The sequence below is a fragment of the Eptatretus burgeri genome, chromosome 6, assembly GCF_056783735.1.
Source record: "Eptatretus burgeri isolate ZD-2024b chromosome 6, Ebu_testis_v1, whole genome shotgun sequence".
Classification (NCBI taxonomy): domain Eukaryota; kingdom Metazoa; phylum Chordata; class Myxini; order Myxiniformes; family Myxinidae; genus Eptatretus; species Eptatretus burgeri.
This window is the reverse complement of record NC_140966.1, coordinates 110,341,610-110,360,389: the sequence shown is the minus strand read 5'-3', so window position 1 is coordinate 110,360,389 and position 18,780 is coordinate 110,341,610. Positions and strand designations below refer to the sequence as shown.

The 18,780-nt window shown below is 43.9% G+C and overlaps 1 protein-coding gene across 5 annotated transcripts in view; it reads right to left on the bottom strand.

Annotated features, from left to right (window-relative positions):
• The window catches only part of CLCN3 (Cl-/H+ antiporter 3), a 113,599-nt gene that overhangs the window by 60,666 nt on the left and 34,153 nt on the right, over nucleotides 1–18,780 (bottom strand). For all 5 annotated transcript variants that reach the window (XM_085886740.1, XM_085886737.1, XM_085886736.1 and 2 more), the window contains exons 4-7: nucleotides 14,775–14,962; nucleotides 9,371–9,493; nucleotides 8,757–9,044; nucleotides 8,100–8,506 (exon numbers count right to left, since the gene is read on the bottom strand). In XM_085886740.1, coding sequence (XP_085742866.1) covers nucleotides 8,100–8,506; nucleotides 8,757–9,044; nucleotides 9,371–9,493; nucleotides 14,775–14,962 — 1,006 coding nt within the window. The remainder of the gene's footprint in view (nucleotides 1–8,099; nucleotides 8,507–8,756; nucleotides 9,045–9,370; nucleotides 9,494–14,774; nucleotides 14,963–18,780) is intronic.

Genomic DNA, 18,780 nt, shown 5'->3' with positions numbered 1-18,780 from the left:
ATATTGTATTGATTGTGCGGAAAAAGTCCAGGAAACCAACATCACGGGCGGAATTGCTAACCCGTCTGCACGAAGCCTGGGCAGAAATCCCACAGGACAAAATTTCAGAACTCGTTAGTTCAACGCCTGAAAGAGTAAAAGCATTGAAATCTGCAAATGGAAAGTCGACAAAATACTAGTGCAAGTATTACCAGAGTTGGTGTCAAAGCCACCCAATGCTCGCCTGTTTATACATTTATCGTTTTTAAAAGACTTGTCTAATAATTAATATTTTTTATAAAGCATTGCAGTGAAGTCTGATCCAAATAATTTCAAAGCAATATATGTATTTGTATATTGTAATCAGTAACAAGAGCGCAAGTGAGCACAATATATGCCCGAACAAGAAGGTATATACAGAATTGTGCTACTACATGGAAAACGGCATCCTGGTTGCCATGGCAACCACTTTAGATGACTAACGTATGTCGCGACACACCGTTTCCACAGTCTGTACCTATATACCAAATATGAAACGTGAAAGTTGAAAACTTAGGGAGTTAGAGTGCGGACAGGAACGGATGGAAAACAGAATCCTGGTTGCCATGGCAACCACTTTAGATGACGAACGAATGTCGCGACACACCGTCTCCAGTCTGTACCTATGTACCAAATATGAAACGTGAAAGTTGAAAACTTTGGGAGTTAGAGTGCAGACAGGAACGGACGGACGGACGGTATCACAGAATACGCCCCGATATATACATATCGGGCGTATAAAAAAGTGTGGTAGATAAAAACATTAGAAAGGAAAAAATAACTTGCACCAAAAACTTTAACATTTTCACGCTCACGCTCACGCTCATGCTCATGCCGGGGGTATCGCTCTAGCTCTCTGTTCTTCGAACAGGCGAGCTAAAAATGGATCAAATGTTCAATAAAAAAAATTCGTTAAAAATCATGGTGTCAATTTACTTCTGTCATGTCTCTGTATAAGCAGTTCATTGGCATACATGCGCTAATTACCATTTGACACACGTGTCATTATTCAATGGCCGCTTCATCTCAACCTTCACCACGCTTGAACCCTAAACAGTAACACAACATTCATACAACCTCCAAACGCCTTTATTATAATCACACCATCGAAACATAACCCAAGCTCGCTTAAGGGGCTGTCACACCTTGACGTTTTAGCCAGCGTATGGCAAGGTCTAAAATGTATGTAAAACACTGGCGTACGCTGAACTATTGATGTTTTTTTGAAGTTTTGGGCGTATAATAACGTGTTGGACGTATGCATAACGTATTAGTAACATACACAGAACGTTTTAATCACATATAGACAACTTATACCAACGAATGCTGAGCGTGTTGTCGGCGTTCACAACGTATGCCCAACGATAGTCTAACTTATGCATAGCGTGGCAGCGTATCGCCGACGATCACGTGGCGTAGGCTATTCATAGGCTGCGGCTCGAGGATTCAAATCATAACCGCACTCGACATCGAAGTGTGAAGCCGCTGTCACACCTTGACGTTTTAGCCAGCGTATGCCGACGTATGAAAAATTTGCCGAACCAAGCTGGCACACGTCGAATACGTTATGGGTAAGTTTTGTATACGTTAAAAGCACGCTGGCATACGTCGTAGTACGCTGGCATACGTCATCATACGCCGAGTACGTCGAGAAATTTTCAGCATGTTGAAAATTTCTCGACGTACTCGGCGTATGACACACGTTCCGCATACGCTGGCCGTAAGTTGCAGGCACGTTACGCGATCGTTGACACACGTCGACACACGTTACTTGTACGTTACTCATAAGTCGAAACATCGCGGTAATGGTTAGCGTCAGTGTTCGAGACTCCCTGTTTTTTTTTTACTTATTTTTTTTTCTTCAGTACGACGGTGATGTTGACACTTCAATTTCTAGTGCGGTTATGATTTAAATCGTTGAGCGGCAGCCTATTAATTATATTATATTATAACCGCACTAGATATCGAAGCGTCAACATCACCGTCATACGGAAGAAAAAAATAATTAATAAATAATAAAAAAACAGGGAGTCTGGAACACTGACGCTAACCATTACCTTGACGTGTTTCGACTTATGAGTAACTTACAAGTAACGTGTGTCGACGTGTGTCAAAGATCGCGTAACGTGCCTACAACTTATGGCCAGCATTATGCGGAACGTGTGAGTCATACGCTGGCATACGTCAAAATATTTCAAGCATGGAAAATTTGTCTAACAGCTCTGCGTACTATGACGAATGCCAGCGTACTACGACGTATGCCAGCGTGCTCTTAAGGTATACAAACTTACCCATAACTTATTCGACGTGTGCCAGCGTTTTAGCCAAATTTTTCATACGTCAGGCATACGCTGGCTAGATCGTCAAGGTGTGACAGGGCCTTTACATTCGCCATTGACACTTCCCCCATAAAGGCCCTGTCACGCCTTGACATTTTACCTATCGTATGCCGACGTAAGACAAATTTGGCGAATACGCTGGCACACGTCGAATACGTTATGGGTAAGTTTTGTATACGTTAAGAGCACGCTGATGCACGCTCGCATACGTCGTAGTACGCCGAGCTCGTCGACAAATTTTAAGCATGCTCAAAAATTTTCGACATGCTCGGCGTTTGACTCACACGTTCCGCATACGCTGGCCATAAGTTGTAGGCACGTTATGCGATCGTTGACACACGTTACTTGTAAGTTACTCATCAGACGAAATACATCGAGGTAATGTCTAGCGTACCCGAAACTTATTTCTAACCTATGAGTAACGTGCTTTGAACCTATGTGTAACGTATCTCCAACGCATATTGACGTATTTGACGTCTTCAGGACGGCCACAGAACTTACTGAACGTGTTTCTAACTTACAGCTAAAGTGTAATGGTTTATTGGCAGTGTTTAGGGGAATTGGTATATAAAAATGGGGTTCACACAGGAGGAACCCGTCAGTGTTTCAGACTCCATAGTGAGTAGATGTCCATGTCAGTAGTATCAGTAGTAGTAGTAGTAGGTGAGCGTGTCAGTAGGAGTAGTAGTAGTAGTAGTAGAGGTAGGTCCATGTCAGTAGTAGTAGGTGAGCGTGATGGGGAGGTTGTGGGTGATGATGGATCCTCCTTGCGTCCGCGTCCACGGCCACGGCCAAGAGACTTCTTTGCAGCATTCTTTGAAGTTTTCTTCGGCATGACGGTGATGTTGACACTTCGATGTCTAATACGGTTATGATTTGAATCGTCGAGCGGCAGCCTTTTAATAGGCTACGCCACCACGCTATGCATAAGTTAGACTATCGTTGGGCATAGGTTGTGAACGCCGACAACACGCTAAGCATTCGTTGGTACAAGTTATCTATAAGTTATCGAAACGTTCTGTGTGCATTACTAATACGTTATGCATACGTCCAACTCGTTATGAATACGCCCAAAACTGAAAAAAATATCAATAGTTCAGCGTAGGCCAGCATTTTACATACATTTTGATACGTTGCCATACGCTGGCTAAAACGTCAAGGTGTGACAGGGCCCTAACCAACCATAAAAAACAACCATGACACCTCAACCACAACGATCAACCACACTACAACTCACCACTATGCTTCCGCTACCATAACCTCAATCACGACCGACGACCACCACCACTCCCTTTTGGATCAACAGGGAACGGAGGAGCGCAGCGTACCATTACAGGCAATCGAACTCAGGACGTTCAAGCATCTAACTCAGAGTGAGAGTGTGTGCTGAACTCCATTCAACATTGTATGGTTAGTCCTAGCACGCCGCTCAATTATGACCCCCATTTGGTGCATGGCCAACCACCCCAGCACCATGTTAAGCACGGAGCTCCATTGCATGGCAAAGACAGGAGGCGAATGGGGCCATCTTCGCGGCAGTACCCTTTTGTGGGTGGGGGCAGCGCTGGGGTGACCGTGAGTGCACAAACGGGGACACTGGAAAATGCCTATCGCTCCGTTTTATCCAATGTTAAACTTCTTCACCAGGGGATATAAAATGCTGTGCATTCTGTACAAAGAGAGATACAGAGCAAGGTGATTCACATGATCAATATTGGCTTGGTGGTGAGAGGTGGAACGGAGTACCGGGAGTGGAGTACTGAGTGAGCAAGAGATTCAAATTGAGTGCAGTCAAAGGGTCAAGCCAATTACACCAAACACAAACTTTCTTCCACCTCGATAGGCTATATTTTCACATGTTCTTCTTCTTTCTTTCTGTCTCGTCTGCTGTGGATGCATATTCATGAAAGGAGCATCAGCGATTACCCAGGCAAGTCCTGAACGGCCCCAGTGATGCACACTTTTTACAGCTTCCTCTCTCCACCTCACTTTCACATCATCATACATTTCACCACGCCCTCACTTGCACCTCCTCAAACCATGCACCTTAGGCACCCCCAGTTTTCCTCCTCCTCGTCCCCCATCCTCAGCAACTGGGCCACGCGGGTTCCTCAGTCCAACCTGGTAATCGAGAGATCGCAAACACCTCGTATTTTCGCTCATCTTTCTTGCTATCTAACTTTCCTCAGGAGTGTTTCTGATGATGCCAGTCATGCAAAAATGAAGTAAGACTATTGAGGTATCAGAACGGTTTAGCTCTGCACTGCCTTTTCTCTGTATATGACTGCATTTTATTTTGCCGCACCTCACTAATCCTTCCTTTCCCTGTTGTACGTATCTTCCTTGAAATAAAATCATTGCTTGGACACATAGTTTCCTCTCCCTTTCTGAAATAAATTATGATTGTAAATGTACCCAGTTCGTTGCGTCTTTTCTTCCATTAGTCCAGCACGTAGTGTTAGCGGGGAAGTTCTACCCCATGTGATTTTCTCTTGTGAGACAGCGTACACTCACTGTATTGCTCGGCAGTAATCCGAGTGTTCGCTGAGGGCATGAAACCCCCTTGGTGTGGTCATGCAAAGGTAAGGTAACACGCAAAGTCATGATAACCCTGCCAGGATTAGTGGTACCAATTAGCGTTCGTGGTTGATTAGCAACCTGCTGAGCCATGGAATTATCCGCGGCTGGTGACCTCAGGATCGCATGTGGGGATGAACTCGAGCGCTTCCCCTCATCTCATAGTGAACGTCGAACCCCAGGCCGTAAATATATATATATATATATATATATATATATATATATATATATATATATATATATATATATATATATATGAATAAATGTAAGTGTGTGTCATAACATAACCTCCATAACTCCAAAACTCTAAAACCTAGCAGCCTGAAAGTTTGCATGTATACCAAGAAAACTCCAAGTAAGTGCATGAGTGAAAATTTGATTGGGTTAATTAAAACATCCCTTTTGAAGATAATTAACGGCCTTATTTAATTATATCCATAATCAGGCGCATCCTCGGACACCTCACTCTCGATCGGGTCTGAAGGCGCATCCTGGGTTTCCTCGCTGGGGTCATAATTGGCCATTTTGTTTGGCAAGCTCAACAATACCTTGACCTGAGACAGGCTGCAATGATTTCTTCATCATAAATTTTTTTTTCCACTTTCCTCACTCATATCATCGAATCCCTGATCATCATGCCTACAAATTGCTGGATACATTGCAATGCTTAAAATGCCAGGAGATGCCAATGTTCGTGGTTTTTTTTCATTTATCCGTCGTGCAGTATTTCCTCGGCCCACTTGAGCTCCTGACCACGTACAAAGCTTTCATCCGTAGCCTGATGGAGTACTGCTCTCCCGTCTGGGCTGCTGCTCCTGCCTCTCACCTTTCTCCGCTTCACGCTGTGGAAACCAAGGCATTTCGGATCATTGGCATCTCCCATCTCCCTACGATGAGGCTGAGTCTTTGGCCTCTCACTCTCTCACTGCAGGCAGGTCGGTCGTCTTTCTGTCTTCTGCCGTCTCCTCTCCGGTCTCGCCCCCCCCCCCCACACCGCTCTGTCCGTGATATGTCCCTCCCATATTTCCACCGGGCGCTCAAGGTCCGCCAGCAACCCCCTTCTGGTAAAACTACCAAAATCACGAATCACTGCTCACCTTCACCCTTTTATTCCTCTTTTTCCCCGTCTTTGGAGTAAACTCCCTCACTCTGTTCAATCTCATTCTTCCCTCCAGGCCTTCAAAACAGCTGTTCACCACCACCTCTAATCTTCCCCCATCCAAAACCTTGATCTTTTATACCTCCGTTAATCCACCCCAAACCTATCACCAACAAATTCCCTGCTTCCCTTCCTGAAAGTCCCTGTAGTGTCCATCTTGTATACCCCGTGTTCCCGCCCCATCTCTCTTCCTTCCACAGATCTCCTAATGTCTCTGTTCCCCATTATTTTGTCCTGCCCTCTCCCACCCCTCGTCTCATGCCCCCTTGTTGTTCGTTGCGTGTTTGCTCTCATACGAGCCTCAACAATGTATAAAAAACCCCAAATTCTGCACATGCCATTAACTTCTAGATTCTAGAATCTCTTAAACTAAGCCAAATTACAATATTTTAACTCCAGAATTGAACTTAGCAGCAGTTCAAACCTTAAAAACGTGTTCCATATGTCTAATTTGGACATAGTTTGATATTTTGTGTGACTCCGGGAGGTATTCAAGATGACGGATCGGATGTTGTCCATCTGGATGACCACCTGCCTGTTTTGCACCCCACGCAGTGTCATGCGGTGCCAAGCCTGTCGTTCCTTATTAACGGTTGGATGGAAGTTAGGAAGGAATGGAGGGAAGGGATGGGATGGAGGGAAAAGATGGATGGATGACATGGAAGGGAAGGGATGGATGGATAAAAGGGATCGATGAAGGGATGGATGGACCAAACCGATTCTCCTCCCCCCACCCCTGTTTCATCACTCTCCCCCCCCCCATTCCTCGCTTTTCCCTCCTTCGCCCCTCACTCTCTTCTCTTCCTCTGTCTCTTCTCTCCCCCTCCCCCTTCTCTTAATGTTCCCATCAGTGACGCGACAGGTTTTATTTACTAGTGTGCGTGTGTATATATATATATATAATATATTTCATACATATATTATGTATGAAAGGCCATTGCATTCCGCGAAAATTGGTGTTTGGTGTAATGTAAGTCAGCAAAGAATTATTGGCTCAATTTTCTTCCTCGAAACAGTAAACTCAGAACATTACATCAACATAATCCATGAGATTCTCGAGTACCTTACAGAAAACAAAATCGACCAAGAATGGTTTCAGCAAGATGATGCCACGAGTCACACTTGGCAATACAGCACAAATTAACTTAGGCCACTCTTTGGTGACCGTGTAGTGTCCAAGTCGTTATGGCTACCTCGATCCCAAAATCTGACGTTGCCAGATTTCTTTTTGTGGGGTTATTTCGCAACAAATCCACACACTCTTGGTGAATTAAAAGCAATGATCAGTGATACAATCAGCAATATTCCCCAAGAAATGCTGCACTCTGTGGTCGGAGATCATGCTGTGAAGAATGAATTTGGACCTGCAACATGGTGGTGGACGCTTTCAGCACTTCATTGAAGGTAATAAATTGTGTGGATCATTTATGCAAAATATTAAGTTCCTAACCGATATAGTTTTTAGTGTATGGGAATTATTTAAAGGTTCACGAAATAGGACAAAATAAAATAAAATCACCCTGCAGAAGATAACTTCATCCCAAGCTCTGAATTTGAAAACTATAGCACCTATAAAGCAATGTATACAGTGATATGTGGGCATGAAGATCAGGTATTCAATGATACGAGTGAGGAAAGTGAAAAAACTAAACAAAAACATTTTGAGCGCTTTATCATACGAAAACTGTTGTGGCCTATTCCAAGGCAAGGCATATCTGAGCAGGCCGAAACAAAATGGTGGCTGAAGACCCCTGCAAGGTGAAAGCGGGCTTACCAAAATGGTGCGCCACCAACTCCGTCAGGCTTTTTTTGCTTTTTCATGATGAGCAACCCGTTAATTATCTTCAAAAGTGGTGTTTAAATTCACCCAAATACCCCGTTTTCATTCACGCACTCCCTTGGAATTCCCATGCATGCAAGGTTTTGGGCCACTCGGCTTCATGGTTTTCCAAATTCTAATTACGAGCAGGTTGCGTGAAAGAAGATGAGAAACCAAAGGGGCTCACCTGTAGTCACAAAGTTCTGAAGACTGCCGAGGTCCACAGTCATTGAAAAGATCTCTGATGAGCTGTCCAGTGTTGCGTCGAGTGTAAGGGTTGGGGTATGCAAGAAGGGCCGTCAAACCAGCCACGAGAACCACTTCAAGAACCGGGTACCAACCCTGGCGTGTGGTCTTGCGCCGACGGCACCAGGCAATGTTTCCACGGATGAACAAGACCCCCCATAGACCACCAAAAACTCCGAGCAATACAAAAGGCAGGAGTTCAAAGAGAAACCATGGCGTGTGGAACTCGACGTAGAACAGAACCAGACGACTGTTTCCAAAAGGGTTAATGGCACGGAGCACGAAGGCAGCGACCAAGGCAGCGAAGAACGATCGCCATAAAGTCTTCAATGGGAAGTAGTAGCTCACCTAGTTAACATGTGAGAAGTTAAAAAAAAAATAGCCCACTCTGGCAGTGCAACCAGTAAATGAATAATCAAAGGAGAAAAACAATTGCAGATGTTAACATGTAGCAGGTGGGAATTCTATCATGATTTTGAACATTTTTAAACATCTCCTGCACTAACTCTCTTCCCCTTGTTTCAAATTCCATACCTTCAACTCCCTTGTTTGGCTTCCCTCTGACCCATCATTGTAATGCTTTCATCATTAGTCCTACCTCCTCGAGAGAAAAAAGCACTCCACCGATGGGAGCACCAAATGCCACAGACACTCCGGCGGCAGAAGCTGCAGAGAGGACTTCTCGTCGCTTGGCTTCATTCCGATTGTACTTTGGAAACCAGTGTGAGGCGATGTTTCCTGCGCAGCAGGCGACGTGCACCAGAGGACCTTCTTTACCCAGGCTCAGACCCGAGGAGACCGCTAGTACGAGTGTAACAACCTTCACCAGGAGGGTCCATTTTCCCAAATAACCACGGATGATGAACCCACTGAGAATAGTCTTGATCTAGGGGTTGGATCAAAATAAAACTCAGGACAACATTCTGATAACTAAGACAGGAATAAAGGAAAAGGAAAAAAAAAGGAAAAGATGTTTGATTTAGGTAAGGCAAAGTGTGCAGCTATCAGGAGGAAAAATGTGAGAATGGAAAAGAAAGTCGAACCAATCAGCAACAGCAAATCAGCAGCAGTCAGTCGAAAAAGAAGAATTAGTAATGACATGGAACGTATGAGGGGTCAGGAGTGACGAAGTGGCATGTCGGCAAGCCAAGAGTGGAGAGTATGGTGGGTGGAAAGCGGATGGCATGCAAGTGGCATCATGTGTCGAGTAACCTCTGGAATTCCAGATCCACAGGCGTAAGGGGCAAAAACTCGAACAAGCGAAACAGCAAGGAAGGCAAACGTCACAGCCCAGGCCACATAACAGAGGTATGCCACCAGGTATGCACCAACACCCTGAAACACACAGACAAGCATCAAGTTCAACTTCCTCAGCACAACAGTCAGCATAACTAAACCATCCGTTATTCTCACAGGACATTGGTATGTCCTTCAGGTTGGGTTAAGGTTTCTCGCTTGCCGCATGTTGTTCACGAGACTGATGTCTAGCTTGCTCTGCATCGGTGATCACAATTAGGATATTGCAGGGAAATATCATCATTGGGATGTTGATATGTCCTGTCAGATCAGATTTCTTTTGCTGCTTTACATAACTTTCCCGAAGGTTGCCCATTTCTCTGAAAGCATACTGCCTGTTCATTAACTTTACCCAAATAAAGCTCCCAAATCACTTCTCACAGTATTCACTTCTTCTCTTTGCCAAATCTGAAGCTCCCAAATCATATGTATGCAGAATTCCCGTTAGATCTTTACAGAATTCCGTCAGTACATGATCGAGTGGATGCCAGTGTCCTCACCGAGGATGTCCCTAAGGGATCTTACTGTGGACATTCCCCTGAAAATGTGTGTTTGTGACACAGAGTCTCGGTGAAGTACATAACTCAAGAAGACATTGACCATTATCATTCATAGGATCAACTCCGTACAGACCAAGTAAAGCTGGCGAGGGCACAGCAAATGCACCTCGTCTGACATTGAAATTCCCCATGACAATGACCCTCTCAATGGACTTAATGTTTAGTGGAGGGTTATCCTCTCTTTCTAACTTAGACTGGAGGGTTGCCTTAAACCTACCTGTCCCTCTCTCAGCCAAATTGTATCTCTGAGCCTCGGTGGCATAATGGTGAGAGAGCATCCACTCGGATGCGTTTCGAACCATGGGTGAATCACACCAAAGACTTTAGAAACCGTACATGCCGTTTCCTTGCTTCATTTAAAGAGGACAGAGCACAAATCAACCATAATTGTGCAGACTTTTATGGGCCTCATGGCCTCCGCCTGTGTCAACATCCCTTGCAATGCAACTCGGGGAACCTTGCAACTGCCCCTACGCATACGGGTTAAAACACGTCAGTACGTAAAGTTTTTCGTGTACCTTGAAAATGAAAACACATAAGATGATGTGCATGTGTGTGAACAATGCGTTTAAAATATTGACACGCCTTTATATGAACTTTGAGAGCATTACTTGGTTCCTCCTAAGAACACAAGGGTAGTCCAGCATGCACACGAGATTTTTTAAATGTCCCTTCTTTTCTATTGTTTGGCATTTTCTACAAGTGATGGAATGTCCCTTCTTGACTGCCGTTTGCCACGTGGCACATACCATATAAAGGGGCCTTTTCTCTGTCCCTGGCATTTTTCCCAGGAATGGAATGGTTTCTCTGTATTACATACGGTATTCCATGTTTCAGCCAGGTTTCTTCGAGAATTAGAGCACCTGAAAAATTGATATTTTTTCCGAAGCCCACTTTTACGGTGTCCCTAGTTTTTTGCTATGTCCATAATTACGTGGCTGTGGGTAATTTTGAAGTCTCAACATCGTGTTCCTCGATTCATATTCAAAATTTCATGAACTTTCATCCAACGGTTCATAAGTTATGAGCCCTCGCGTTTCACCATTTTCTGGTAGCTTGTACGTGGTGCTGCTTTTGAGCCTGGGGAGCAACTGCTGAAATCTATCCATCTGGGTTCTTCCTGACATCTTTGTTCTTTTCACACTTCTTTCTAATGTATATTTTATTCTGTTTTATATTTTTATAATTCTCTTTATTCATTCTAATTCTTGCTTTTTGTTCTCTTTCATCAGCTATCTCTCCCAGAGTCCAAGGAGAAGTGAATGCTTGCAGAAATTTTTCCTGTAAGGCTCACTTGGCTGTGCCTGGATGGGTTTGAAGACTGTGGAGGAGCATACAGAGAAATTGCTCCATATAAAGGGAGGGACCCTTCACGCTGCTCTTCATTGCTGCAGTCTCTGCTTCAAACAACACTGAGATTGCATACTTATACCACACAAGAACAGAACTCAAGCTAATAGCTCATGAGCAAAAACGAGCAAAAAAAAGCAAAGATTATGGCACTGAGATAGAATTTGTTTTGAAAGCCGTTAATTAGACGTATTGGTCGATGTATATTCCAAGTTTCAGATAGTTTCAATGTACAGCCTTTGAGATATGAGCGCCAACGCATTTCGGGCGGACGGACGGTCGGACAGACTGACAGACAGACATCAACGTTGATTTCAAGGGTTTTCGTTAAAAACTCAAGAATGCGGAAACGAATGATGCTGAAATTTGGAATATATTACCTTGACTTACAAAGGATTTACTTCTGAAATTTGCAGCCAATTTCGTCCAGTAGAAGCCAAGAAATGAATTTTCAGTCCCTGTGTTAAAGTTGCATACAGAGAAACCGTCCCATTGAAAAGGGGGCGGGGTGGGGGGGGTGCTTTGCACCTCCCTTGATTGGGGCATCATTAGCCTTACAGGCTGTGGACCACATTGTTTTGATGTTTATTTTTACCTCTGAACCCGAAGGTGGATGGTGGTAATGTTTTCACTCACCCCTGTCTGTTTATTACTTGGGGGGCGGGGGGGGAACTTTCAATCCATGAAAATAAATAAATAAATAAATGATTCAGTGAATCCATTAACCCCCCAGGCCCAACCCAGACGTCTTTTGACCTCTGACTCACAGCCAGCAGAGACATGAATATCACTGCCAAGGTAAGTGAATCTCTCCGTGACCTCAACATCCTCACCACAAACAGGTACAAACAGGATAGCAGCATCCAAGATGTCATTGAAAGCCTGGATCTTCATCTTGAACCAGGAATCCTGTAATCCCAGCGGCTCAGACTCCTCCTTCAGCACCATGATGGCCTTCAAAAGGATTTCCAGAGTCTCCAGGCCTCCTTGTCCACCATCAGAGCGACAAGACCAATAGTAGGTGTAAACACCCACCATGATCTCACCACCATCCGGTCTCCGAACCTCAGAGAGAGCTGCAATACCGTTGTTCAAACACTTGAGCTCAGATGATAACAGAGACAGGTGATCATCATCTCTTCGGGACAGGACATTCCAGGCACCCACCCGAAGGGACCGCCTCAAGTTAACCCAAGGAGACCTCCGTCTGGTGGACGACACCTCCGCACTACCCCAACACACTCTCCCGCAATCTGACCCGGGAAGGTTACCCCATGGTTTCCTTCCATCAAAGAGTGGGGGTGCCGAAGGATTTGCCCCAATCCCGTCATCTGGTGAGCTGCCGTGCAGAGGGCAGCTGTGCCTACGACTCAATTATATTGAAATATTAAATTTATGACATAATCCATCACATGGTTTGGCAGCCATGATTTTTTGAAGAATAAAACCTTCTGATTTGGTTCTTCTCCAGAACAACGATAGAGATCGAAGTGAAACCACACACGATTGAGCAGCCATGCCGAATGAAGTTTGAAAACTATGACAACATCGGTCACATGGTCTGGCAGCCATATTGGATTTACCCTAAAACCTAAAAAACAAAATTTCTCAAAACGCCCACACCGATTGACGTGAAAATTTCAGGTGTATCATCCAGGAGGCATGGTGATTATGTTCGATCACTAAGACGTCATCGGTCACATGGTGGGGCAGCCATATTGGATTGAAGGAAAATATTTAAAGATATATTTCTCTGGAACCGCTTAACTTATCAATATGAAACTTTCCATCTTTTATTTTACACCATTACTGCATATAGTGTAAAAATGATGACAGCCATATTGGATAGAGGTTTGGCAGCCATATTGGAGAGAAAAAAAGATTTACACTCCACCTATTGGTCAAGTGGTTTGGAAGCCATATTGGATAAAAAAAAAAACGGACCTTATCCGATCAACACAAAACTTCACACACGTGATCCTCTGTCCATTCATAGGCGGAGTGAAAAATTTTGATGTCATAGGTTACGTGGTTTGGCAGCCATATTCATTTGAGAACCTTCTTCTCCGAAACCGCTTAACCGATTGATATGAATCGTATCTCAATATATACAGCAAGGGGAGTGCAAAGTCTTGCATCGATAGCTTCAGTGGTTTCTGAGATAGAATTTTGAAATATTTTCCTTCAAACCAATGTGGCTGCCACACCACGTGACTGATGAAGTCATTGTTAAATGCAATATATGCACGGAGAGTTGTGGATCATAACTGCAAAGTCTAGCATTGATAGGTTAATCGGTTTCAGAGAAATAATTTTAAAATATTTTTCTTTAAACTAATGTGGTGTCACACCAGCTCACTGATGACATCATTATCAAAATACATGCTCTCAGGGTAGTAGATCATATTCTTAAAGTATCGCATGTATAAGTTAAGCGGTTTCCCAGATTTTTTTTTAATATGACTGACCAGGCATGGGGGAATATTGTTGAAAATTTAAACATAATCTGTCACATGTTTTCGCAGCCACGGTGGACCAAAAAAAACCTTATCGGATCAATGCGAAATTTTAGAGATGTGATCGACCATCTGTTCTGAATTTAATTTAATACAGAAGACGTCGTAGGTCAGCTTTCGATCGATGTGGGTTTTATTGATGTGGGGGGTTATATCGAAGCGGTGGGGGGGAGGGGGTTGTATTGTTGGCTGGTGTGGTTCCCGGCCATAACTGCTTGCAATTATAAAGCAAGCTTCTCATTATTATTATTATTATTATTATTATCATAAATACCCAAAGCAAGACAATTTTGAGCAGTTTAGACTAAAACACAGCTGTAGTAGCTGCGAGATATTGTTGTTTACTCTTCACCCACCGTCAAGGATCAGGTCAGCACTATCCCTCATGGATCAGACTATTACGAGTGAAGTAACAATGAACCCAACCCCCCCCCCCTTCCATATTTCCTGTTTTTCGTTCCTGAGAGTTTGCACTTGCATCAATCTTGTATACACATTGCATCTTCCCCAAACCCTCCTCCCTTGTTTGTCATCTGTCGATTTTGTCCCTCGGCCCTGCTGCAGTCATGTCCCGTCTGTCCGTCCGTGTCCCTGTCCCTGTCTCTCTCTCTCTCTCTCTCTCTCTCTCTCTCTCTCTCTCTCTCTCTCTCTCTCTCTCTCTCTCTCTCTCTCTCTCTCTCTCTCTCTCTCTCTCTCTCTCTCTCTCTCCCTGCTGTTCCTTTTGTTCTGTTGAGTTCTGATCCATTGTGTGTTGCAGCTCTTTCACGAGCCTTGGTTTGTATACAAACAAAAGGTGCAGTTTGATTTCGAGAATAAATCCTTCAACAAATCTAGGTTTTCAAGGTGGGGGGCAATTTGTAATTAAGTCAGAGCCGCTGTTCACCCAGTTCTCACATCTGTGTGCCCGAGGACCAGTTGCGACCATGTCCGCCATTCGGGGCAGAGATTACGCTCTTCAAACGTAGTCTCATTGGAGTCCCAGCAGCACTGCTCCCGGTTGCACCAGAATGAAGACAAGCAGACGCCTTCCTTCACGTCTGTCAGCCAATCCGCTGCTATGTCTATCAGCCCTGCAAATGTGCCTGAAAAAGTGGAGAGATACAACAATCTTGACCAAGAATCATACATTTCACTCAATGGAGCACACTTGCTTGGTATGGTCGCTGTGATTTGGCAAGTATGACGGGTCAGTGAAGATAGCCAGCAGTGGCATCTATACATATTATTACGGGTTTCTGGCCGGGTCACGAGTGGCCTCTCGGACCCACTTCCCGACCTTCAACCCTGAAGCAAATGAGCCGCAGATAACTCATCAGCACGAGGTGTTGCTCAGCAACCACAGATGCCGTCTGAGACGATCAACTTAAGTAGGGCCCTCGCGTCAAATTCCCACGTGTAAAAGAAAATTTCCTCTAAGTATTTGTAATTAGTGTGAAAGAATAAAGACATTGTTCCTCACTCATAAAATACTATTTAAACTTCAGTAAAATGCTGTCGTTGAGAGGATTCCATTGCAAACAATGTAACAGTATCCATGTATACGGTTACATTTGCTTTCTGGAAAACATACATCTGCCTTCAGTTGATATCGATTTGTCATTTTTTGATTAAAACTACGAAACAATCTGGAAATATTGCGCAAGTTCCAGGAAGACTTACGTTTATCAATTAGTGCATGATTAAACATAACTTTAGATATTTCTTATTTAGTTTACAAATTTAATGAATATAATGCACAGATTTTTGTGTCGACGCATTGCGGGAGCTGCCGAGGTTCTGTGAGCATCGCCAGTCAATGTAATGCTGTTCTTTATCACCGCTGAGAATGTGTCCCTTGATCTGTGTCACTGTCCGTACCTTCAAACCTTGCAGGAGCTGTTGTGCTCTTTTCTGATTGACTGTACTTGGGCCTTGCCTACATTGTTTAGACCGTTTCATTCCTTTCCCAGTAGCAGAAAGCAGTTATTTTGATTTCGAACTGTGGGAATAGTTACTCTTTCGATGAAAAGCTATTTCTCTTTTATCCTGCGTGTTCAATCATCCCCCCGCCCCCCCCCCTTCGTCCCTGTTTCACATAGAAGCTTGCATTAGTGTGGTTTTCTGAGAGAGAGAGAGAGAGAGAGAGAGAGAGAGAGAGAGAGAGAGAGAGAGAGAGAGAGAGAGAGAGAGATATGACGGAGAGGGGAGGGATAGGGGGAGAGGGATAGGGGAGGGGAGTGGGATAGGGGGAGAGCGGGAGGGATAGGGGGAGAGGAGAGGGGGAGAGATAAAGAGGTCGGGGCTCGTTGGCGAACCCTCGCTCACCCGAAGCAAGTCTGTGGGCTTACATGGTCCGAACGTGAAAAAGGGAGGGGGAGGGGAGATAATAGAGGGTGATGGTGTAATGCACTGTGTGGGGAGAAATGTGGGGAATGCTTTAAAATGTGTGGAAGAAATCGTGAATGGACATCAGTAGCCCTGCTCTGAACGAGTCGAGGGGAAATCGTTCAAGGGAGTCGAGGGAAAAAAATTATTCGGCCTATTGTGTCTATTGATTTTTAAGTGTACATTTTTTGTATAACCATCATTGAATTAAGTTATAAATAGGCTAATCTCAGTTTTTGCATATTTTGCAGTAAGCATAGTGACTAAAGATTGAAAGGAGTTCCGAAAATACTGTTGCGATCCGTTCAGCTGCCATAAAACGAAACAACGAAAAGATCTTCACAATGTGTCAAATGATATGTTGATGAAATTTTCTTCAAAGGTGAAAAAAACATGACAGACTTTGTACAGAAAAAAAACTTTCTCAGTTGTCACCAGAGTGGATTGAAGAATCATCCTCGACCAGTTCGAAATTATCATCAGAAGGTACTATCGAAGGCATTGCAGAATCTATTTCGACAGATGAGGACGAGGAGGTTTTTGAGCGAGACACAGAAGTTGACCTATTAAACCAGTCGTTATCGATGATAGGCGAAAGCCCATTCGACAAACGAAAGGCGGAAAGGAACCCAGGGTACGTTCCTGAAAAGCGAAGTAAAGTGGAAGATTCTGTGCGAAACAAATTGGAACTAGTTGCTGGGCCAAGCACTGCGGAGAAAACACTAAATACAGCGTCAAAATGTGATGAAAACTGCATGCCAGAGGTGATCAAAAGCCTGAAAGAAAAATTCGTTGTTTCGAGCCGTTCAGAGCAAATACATATACTGACAATATTTGCTTGGAATATGAGCATCAGAGGGATGATGAGTGAATTCAGTTGCTCCCAAAGAATGGCTGTGCAAGCCAAAAATTTAGAGAAAGAAAATGGAATACTATCGTCTCCAAATCCCAAACCGTAAAATATTGCCTCACGAAGTGAAATCCGCCGTAACCGAATTTTACCGAAGTGATGAAGTCAGCCGAATAATGCCGGGAAAAAAGGACTGTGTGGTGGTCAGGAATGAACATGGAAAAGACAAAATTCAAAAGCGCCTGGTACTAAACAATCTCAAGGAACTGTTTCAGAAATTCAAAGAGAAGAACCCTGGCTTGAAAGTTGGATTCGCGAAGTTCGCCATGCTCCATCTCTCGGAGTGTGTCCTGGCCGGTTCAGGCAATACACACAGTGTATGTGTATGTACGATACATCAAAATGTGAAACTCATGATGTTTCGTTCCAAAATGCCACAAATAGCCAAACTTCCTAGCTATCATCATGTGATAGCACGCATAGTTTGTAACCCAGCACAACCGGCATGTTATTTCAGAACTTGTGAAAGTTGCCCATCAATTGAAGACTTCAAAACCGAGCTACTGAGTGCTTATGAACTTGAGGATATTGATGAAATTCAGTTTAAATGGTGGACATCCACCAACAGATCTGAACTGAGCTCCATGGTCCTGCCTTTGGAAGAATTCATTAATCAATTCTGTGAACTTAGTGAGACACAACTTCATTGCCAAGGCCCAATCTCAGTTTCTGAAAAATAAGAAAGACTAAATCGGTGAAGGAGAATTTGTCATTATTGGAGACTTCTCAGAGAACTATTCGTTTGTTGTACAGGATGCGGCCCAAGGATTCCATTGGAACTGCTCTCAAGGGAAAATTCACCCCTGGCTTTACTATTTCAAATCGGACGATGGCAAATTAAACCACGATTCGTTCACGATTATATCACAATGCAATACTCACGACGTTGTCTCAGTCCACCTCTTCCAAAGAATGCTCATTGAACACTTGAAATCTAGCTTTGGAAATGTAAAGAAACTTTACTATTTCTCAGACGGTTGCGCTGGCCAATATAAGAGTTGCAAAGCCTTCATAAACCTATGTCGTCACAAGTCAGAGTATGGTATTGACGGAGAATGGCATTTTTTTGCCACAAGTGATGGCAAGGGCTCTTCAGATGGCGTGGGAGGTACAGTCAAACGAGAAGCAACACGTGAGAGCCTGCGTAGACCTTACGACAGTCCAATTAGTTCTCCAAAAGATCTTTTCGCCTTTGCTGAAAATGGTTTGAATGAAATGAAGTTCGGTTACGCGATCCAAGAGGCGTATGACCAGGAAGAACGAAATCTGGAAGAAAGGTTAAAAAACGGCCAAAACCATGGCTGGAACTCAAAAACTTCATGCTTTCATCCCTGTTTCTGAAACTGCTCTTCAAGTACGTGAATTCAGCCTTAGCGAGGAACACCGTATCGAGTCGGCTATTTCAAAATCTACACCAACTTTTAACGGGAAACTCTCAGGTTATGTCACAGTGCACTATGATGGAAAATGGTGGCTTGCCTGCATCATGGAAGCCTTTCAGGACACTCATGAAGTGAAAGTGAATTTTCTTCATCCACACGGGCCCGCAAATAGTTTCTTTTTCCTGACATTGACGACCACTGCATTTTAGACATTTCTGATAAACTTCTTTCCGTAGAACCAAAA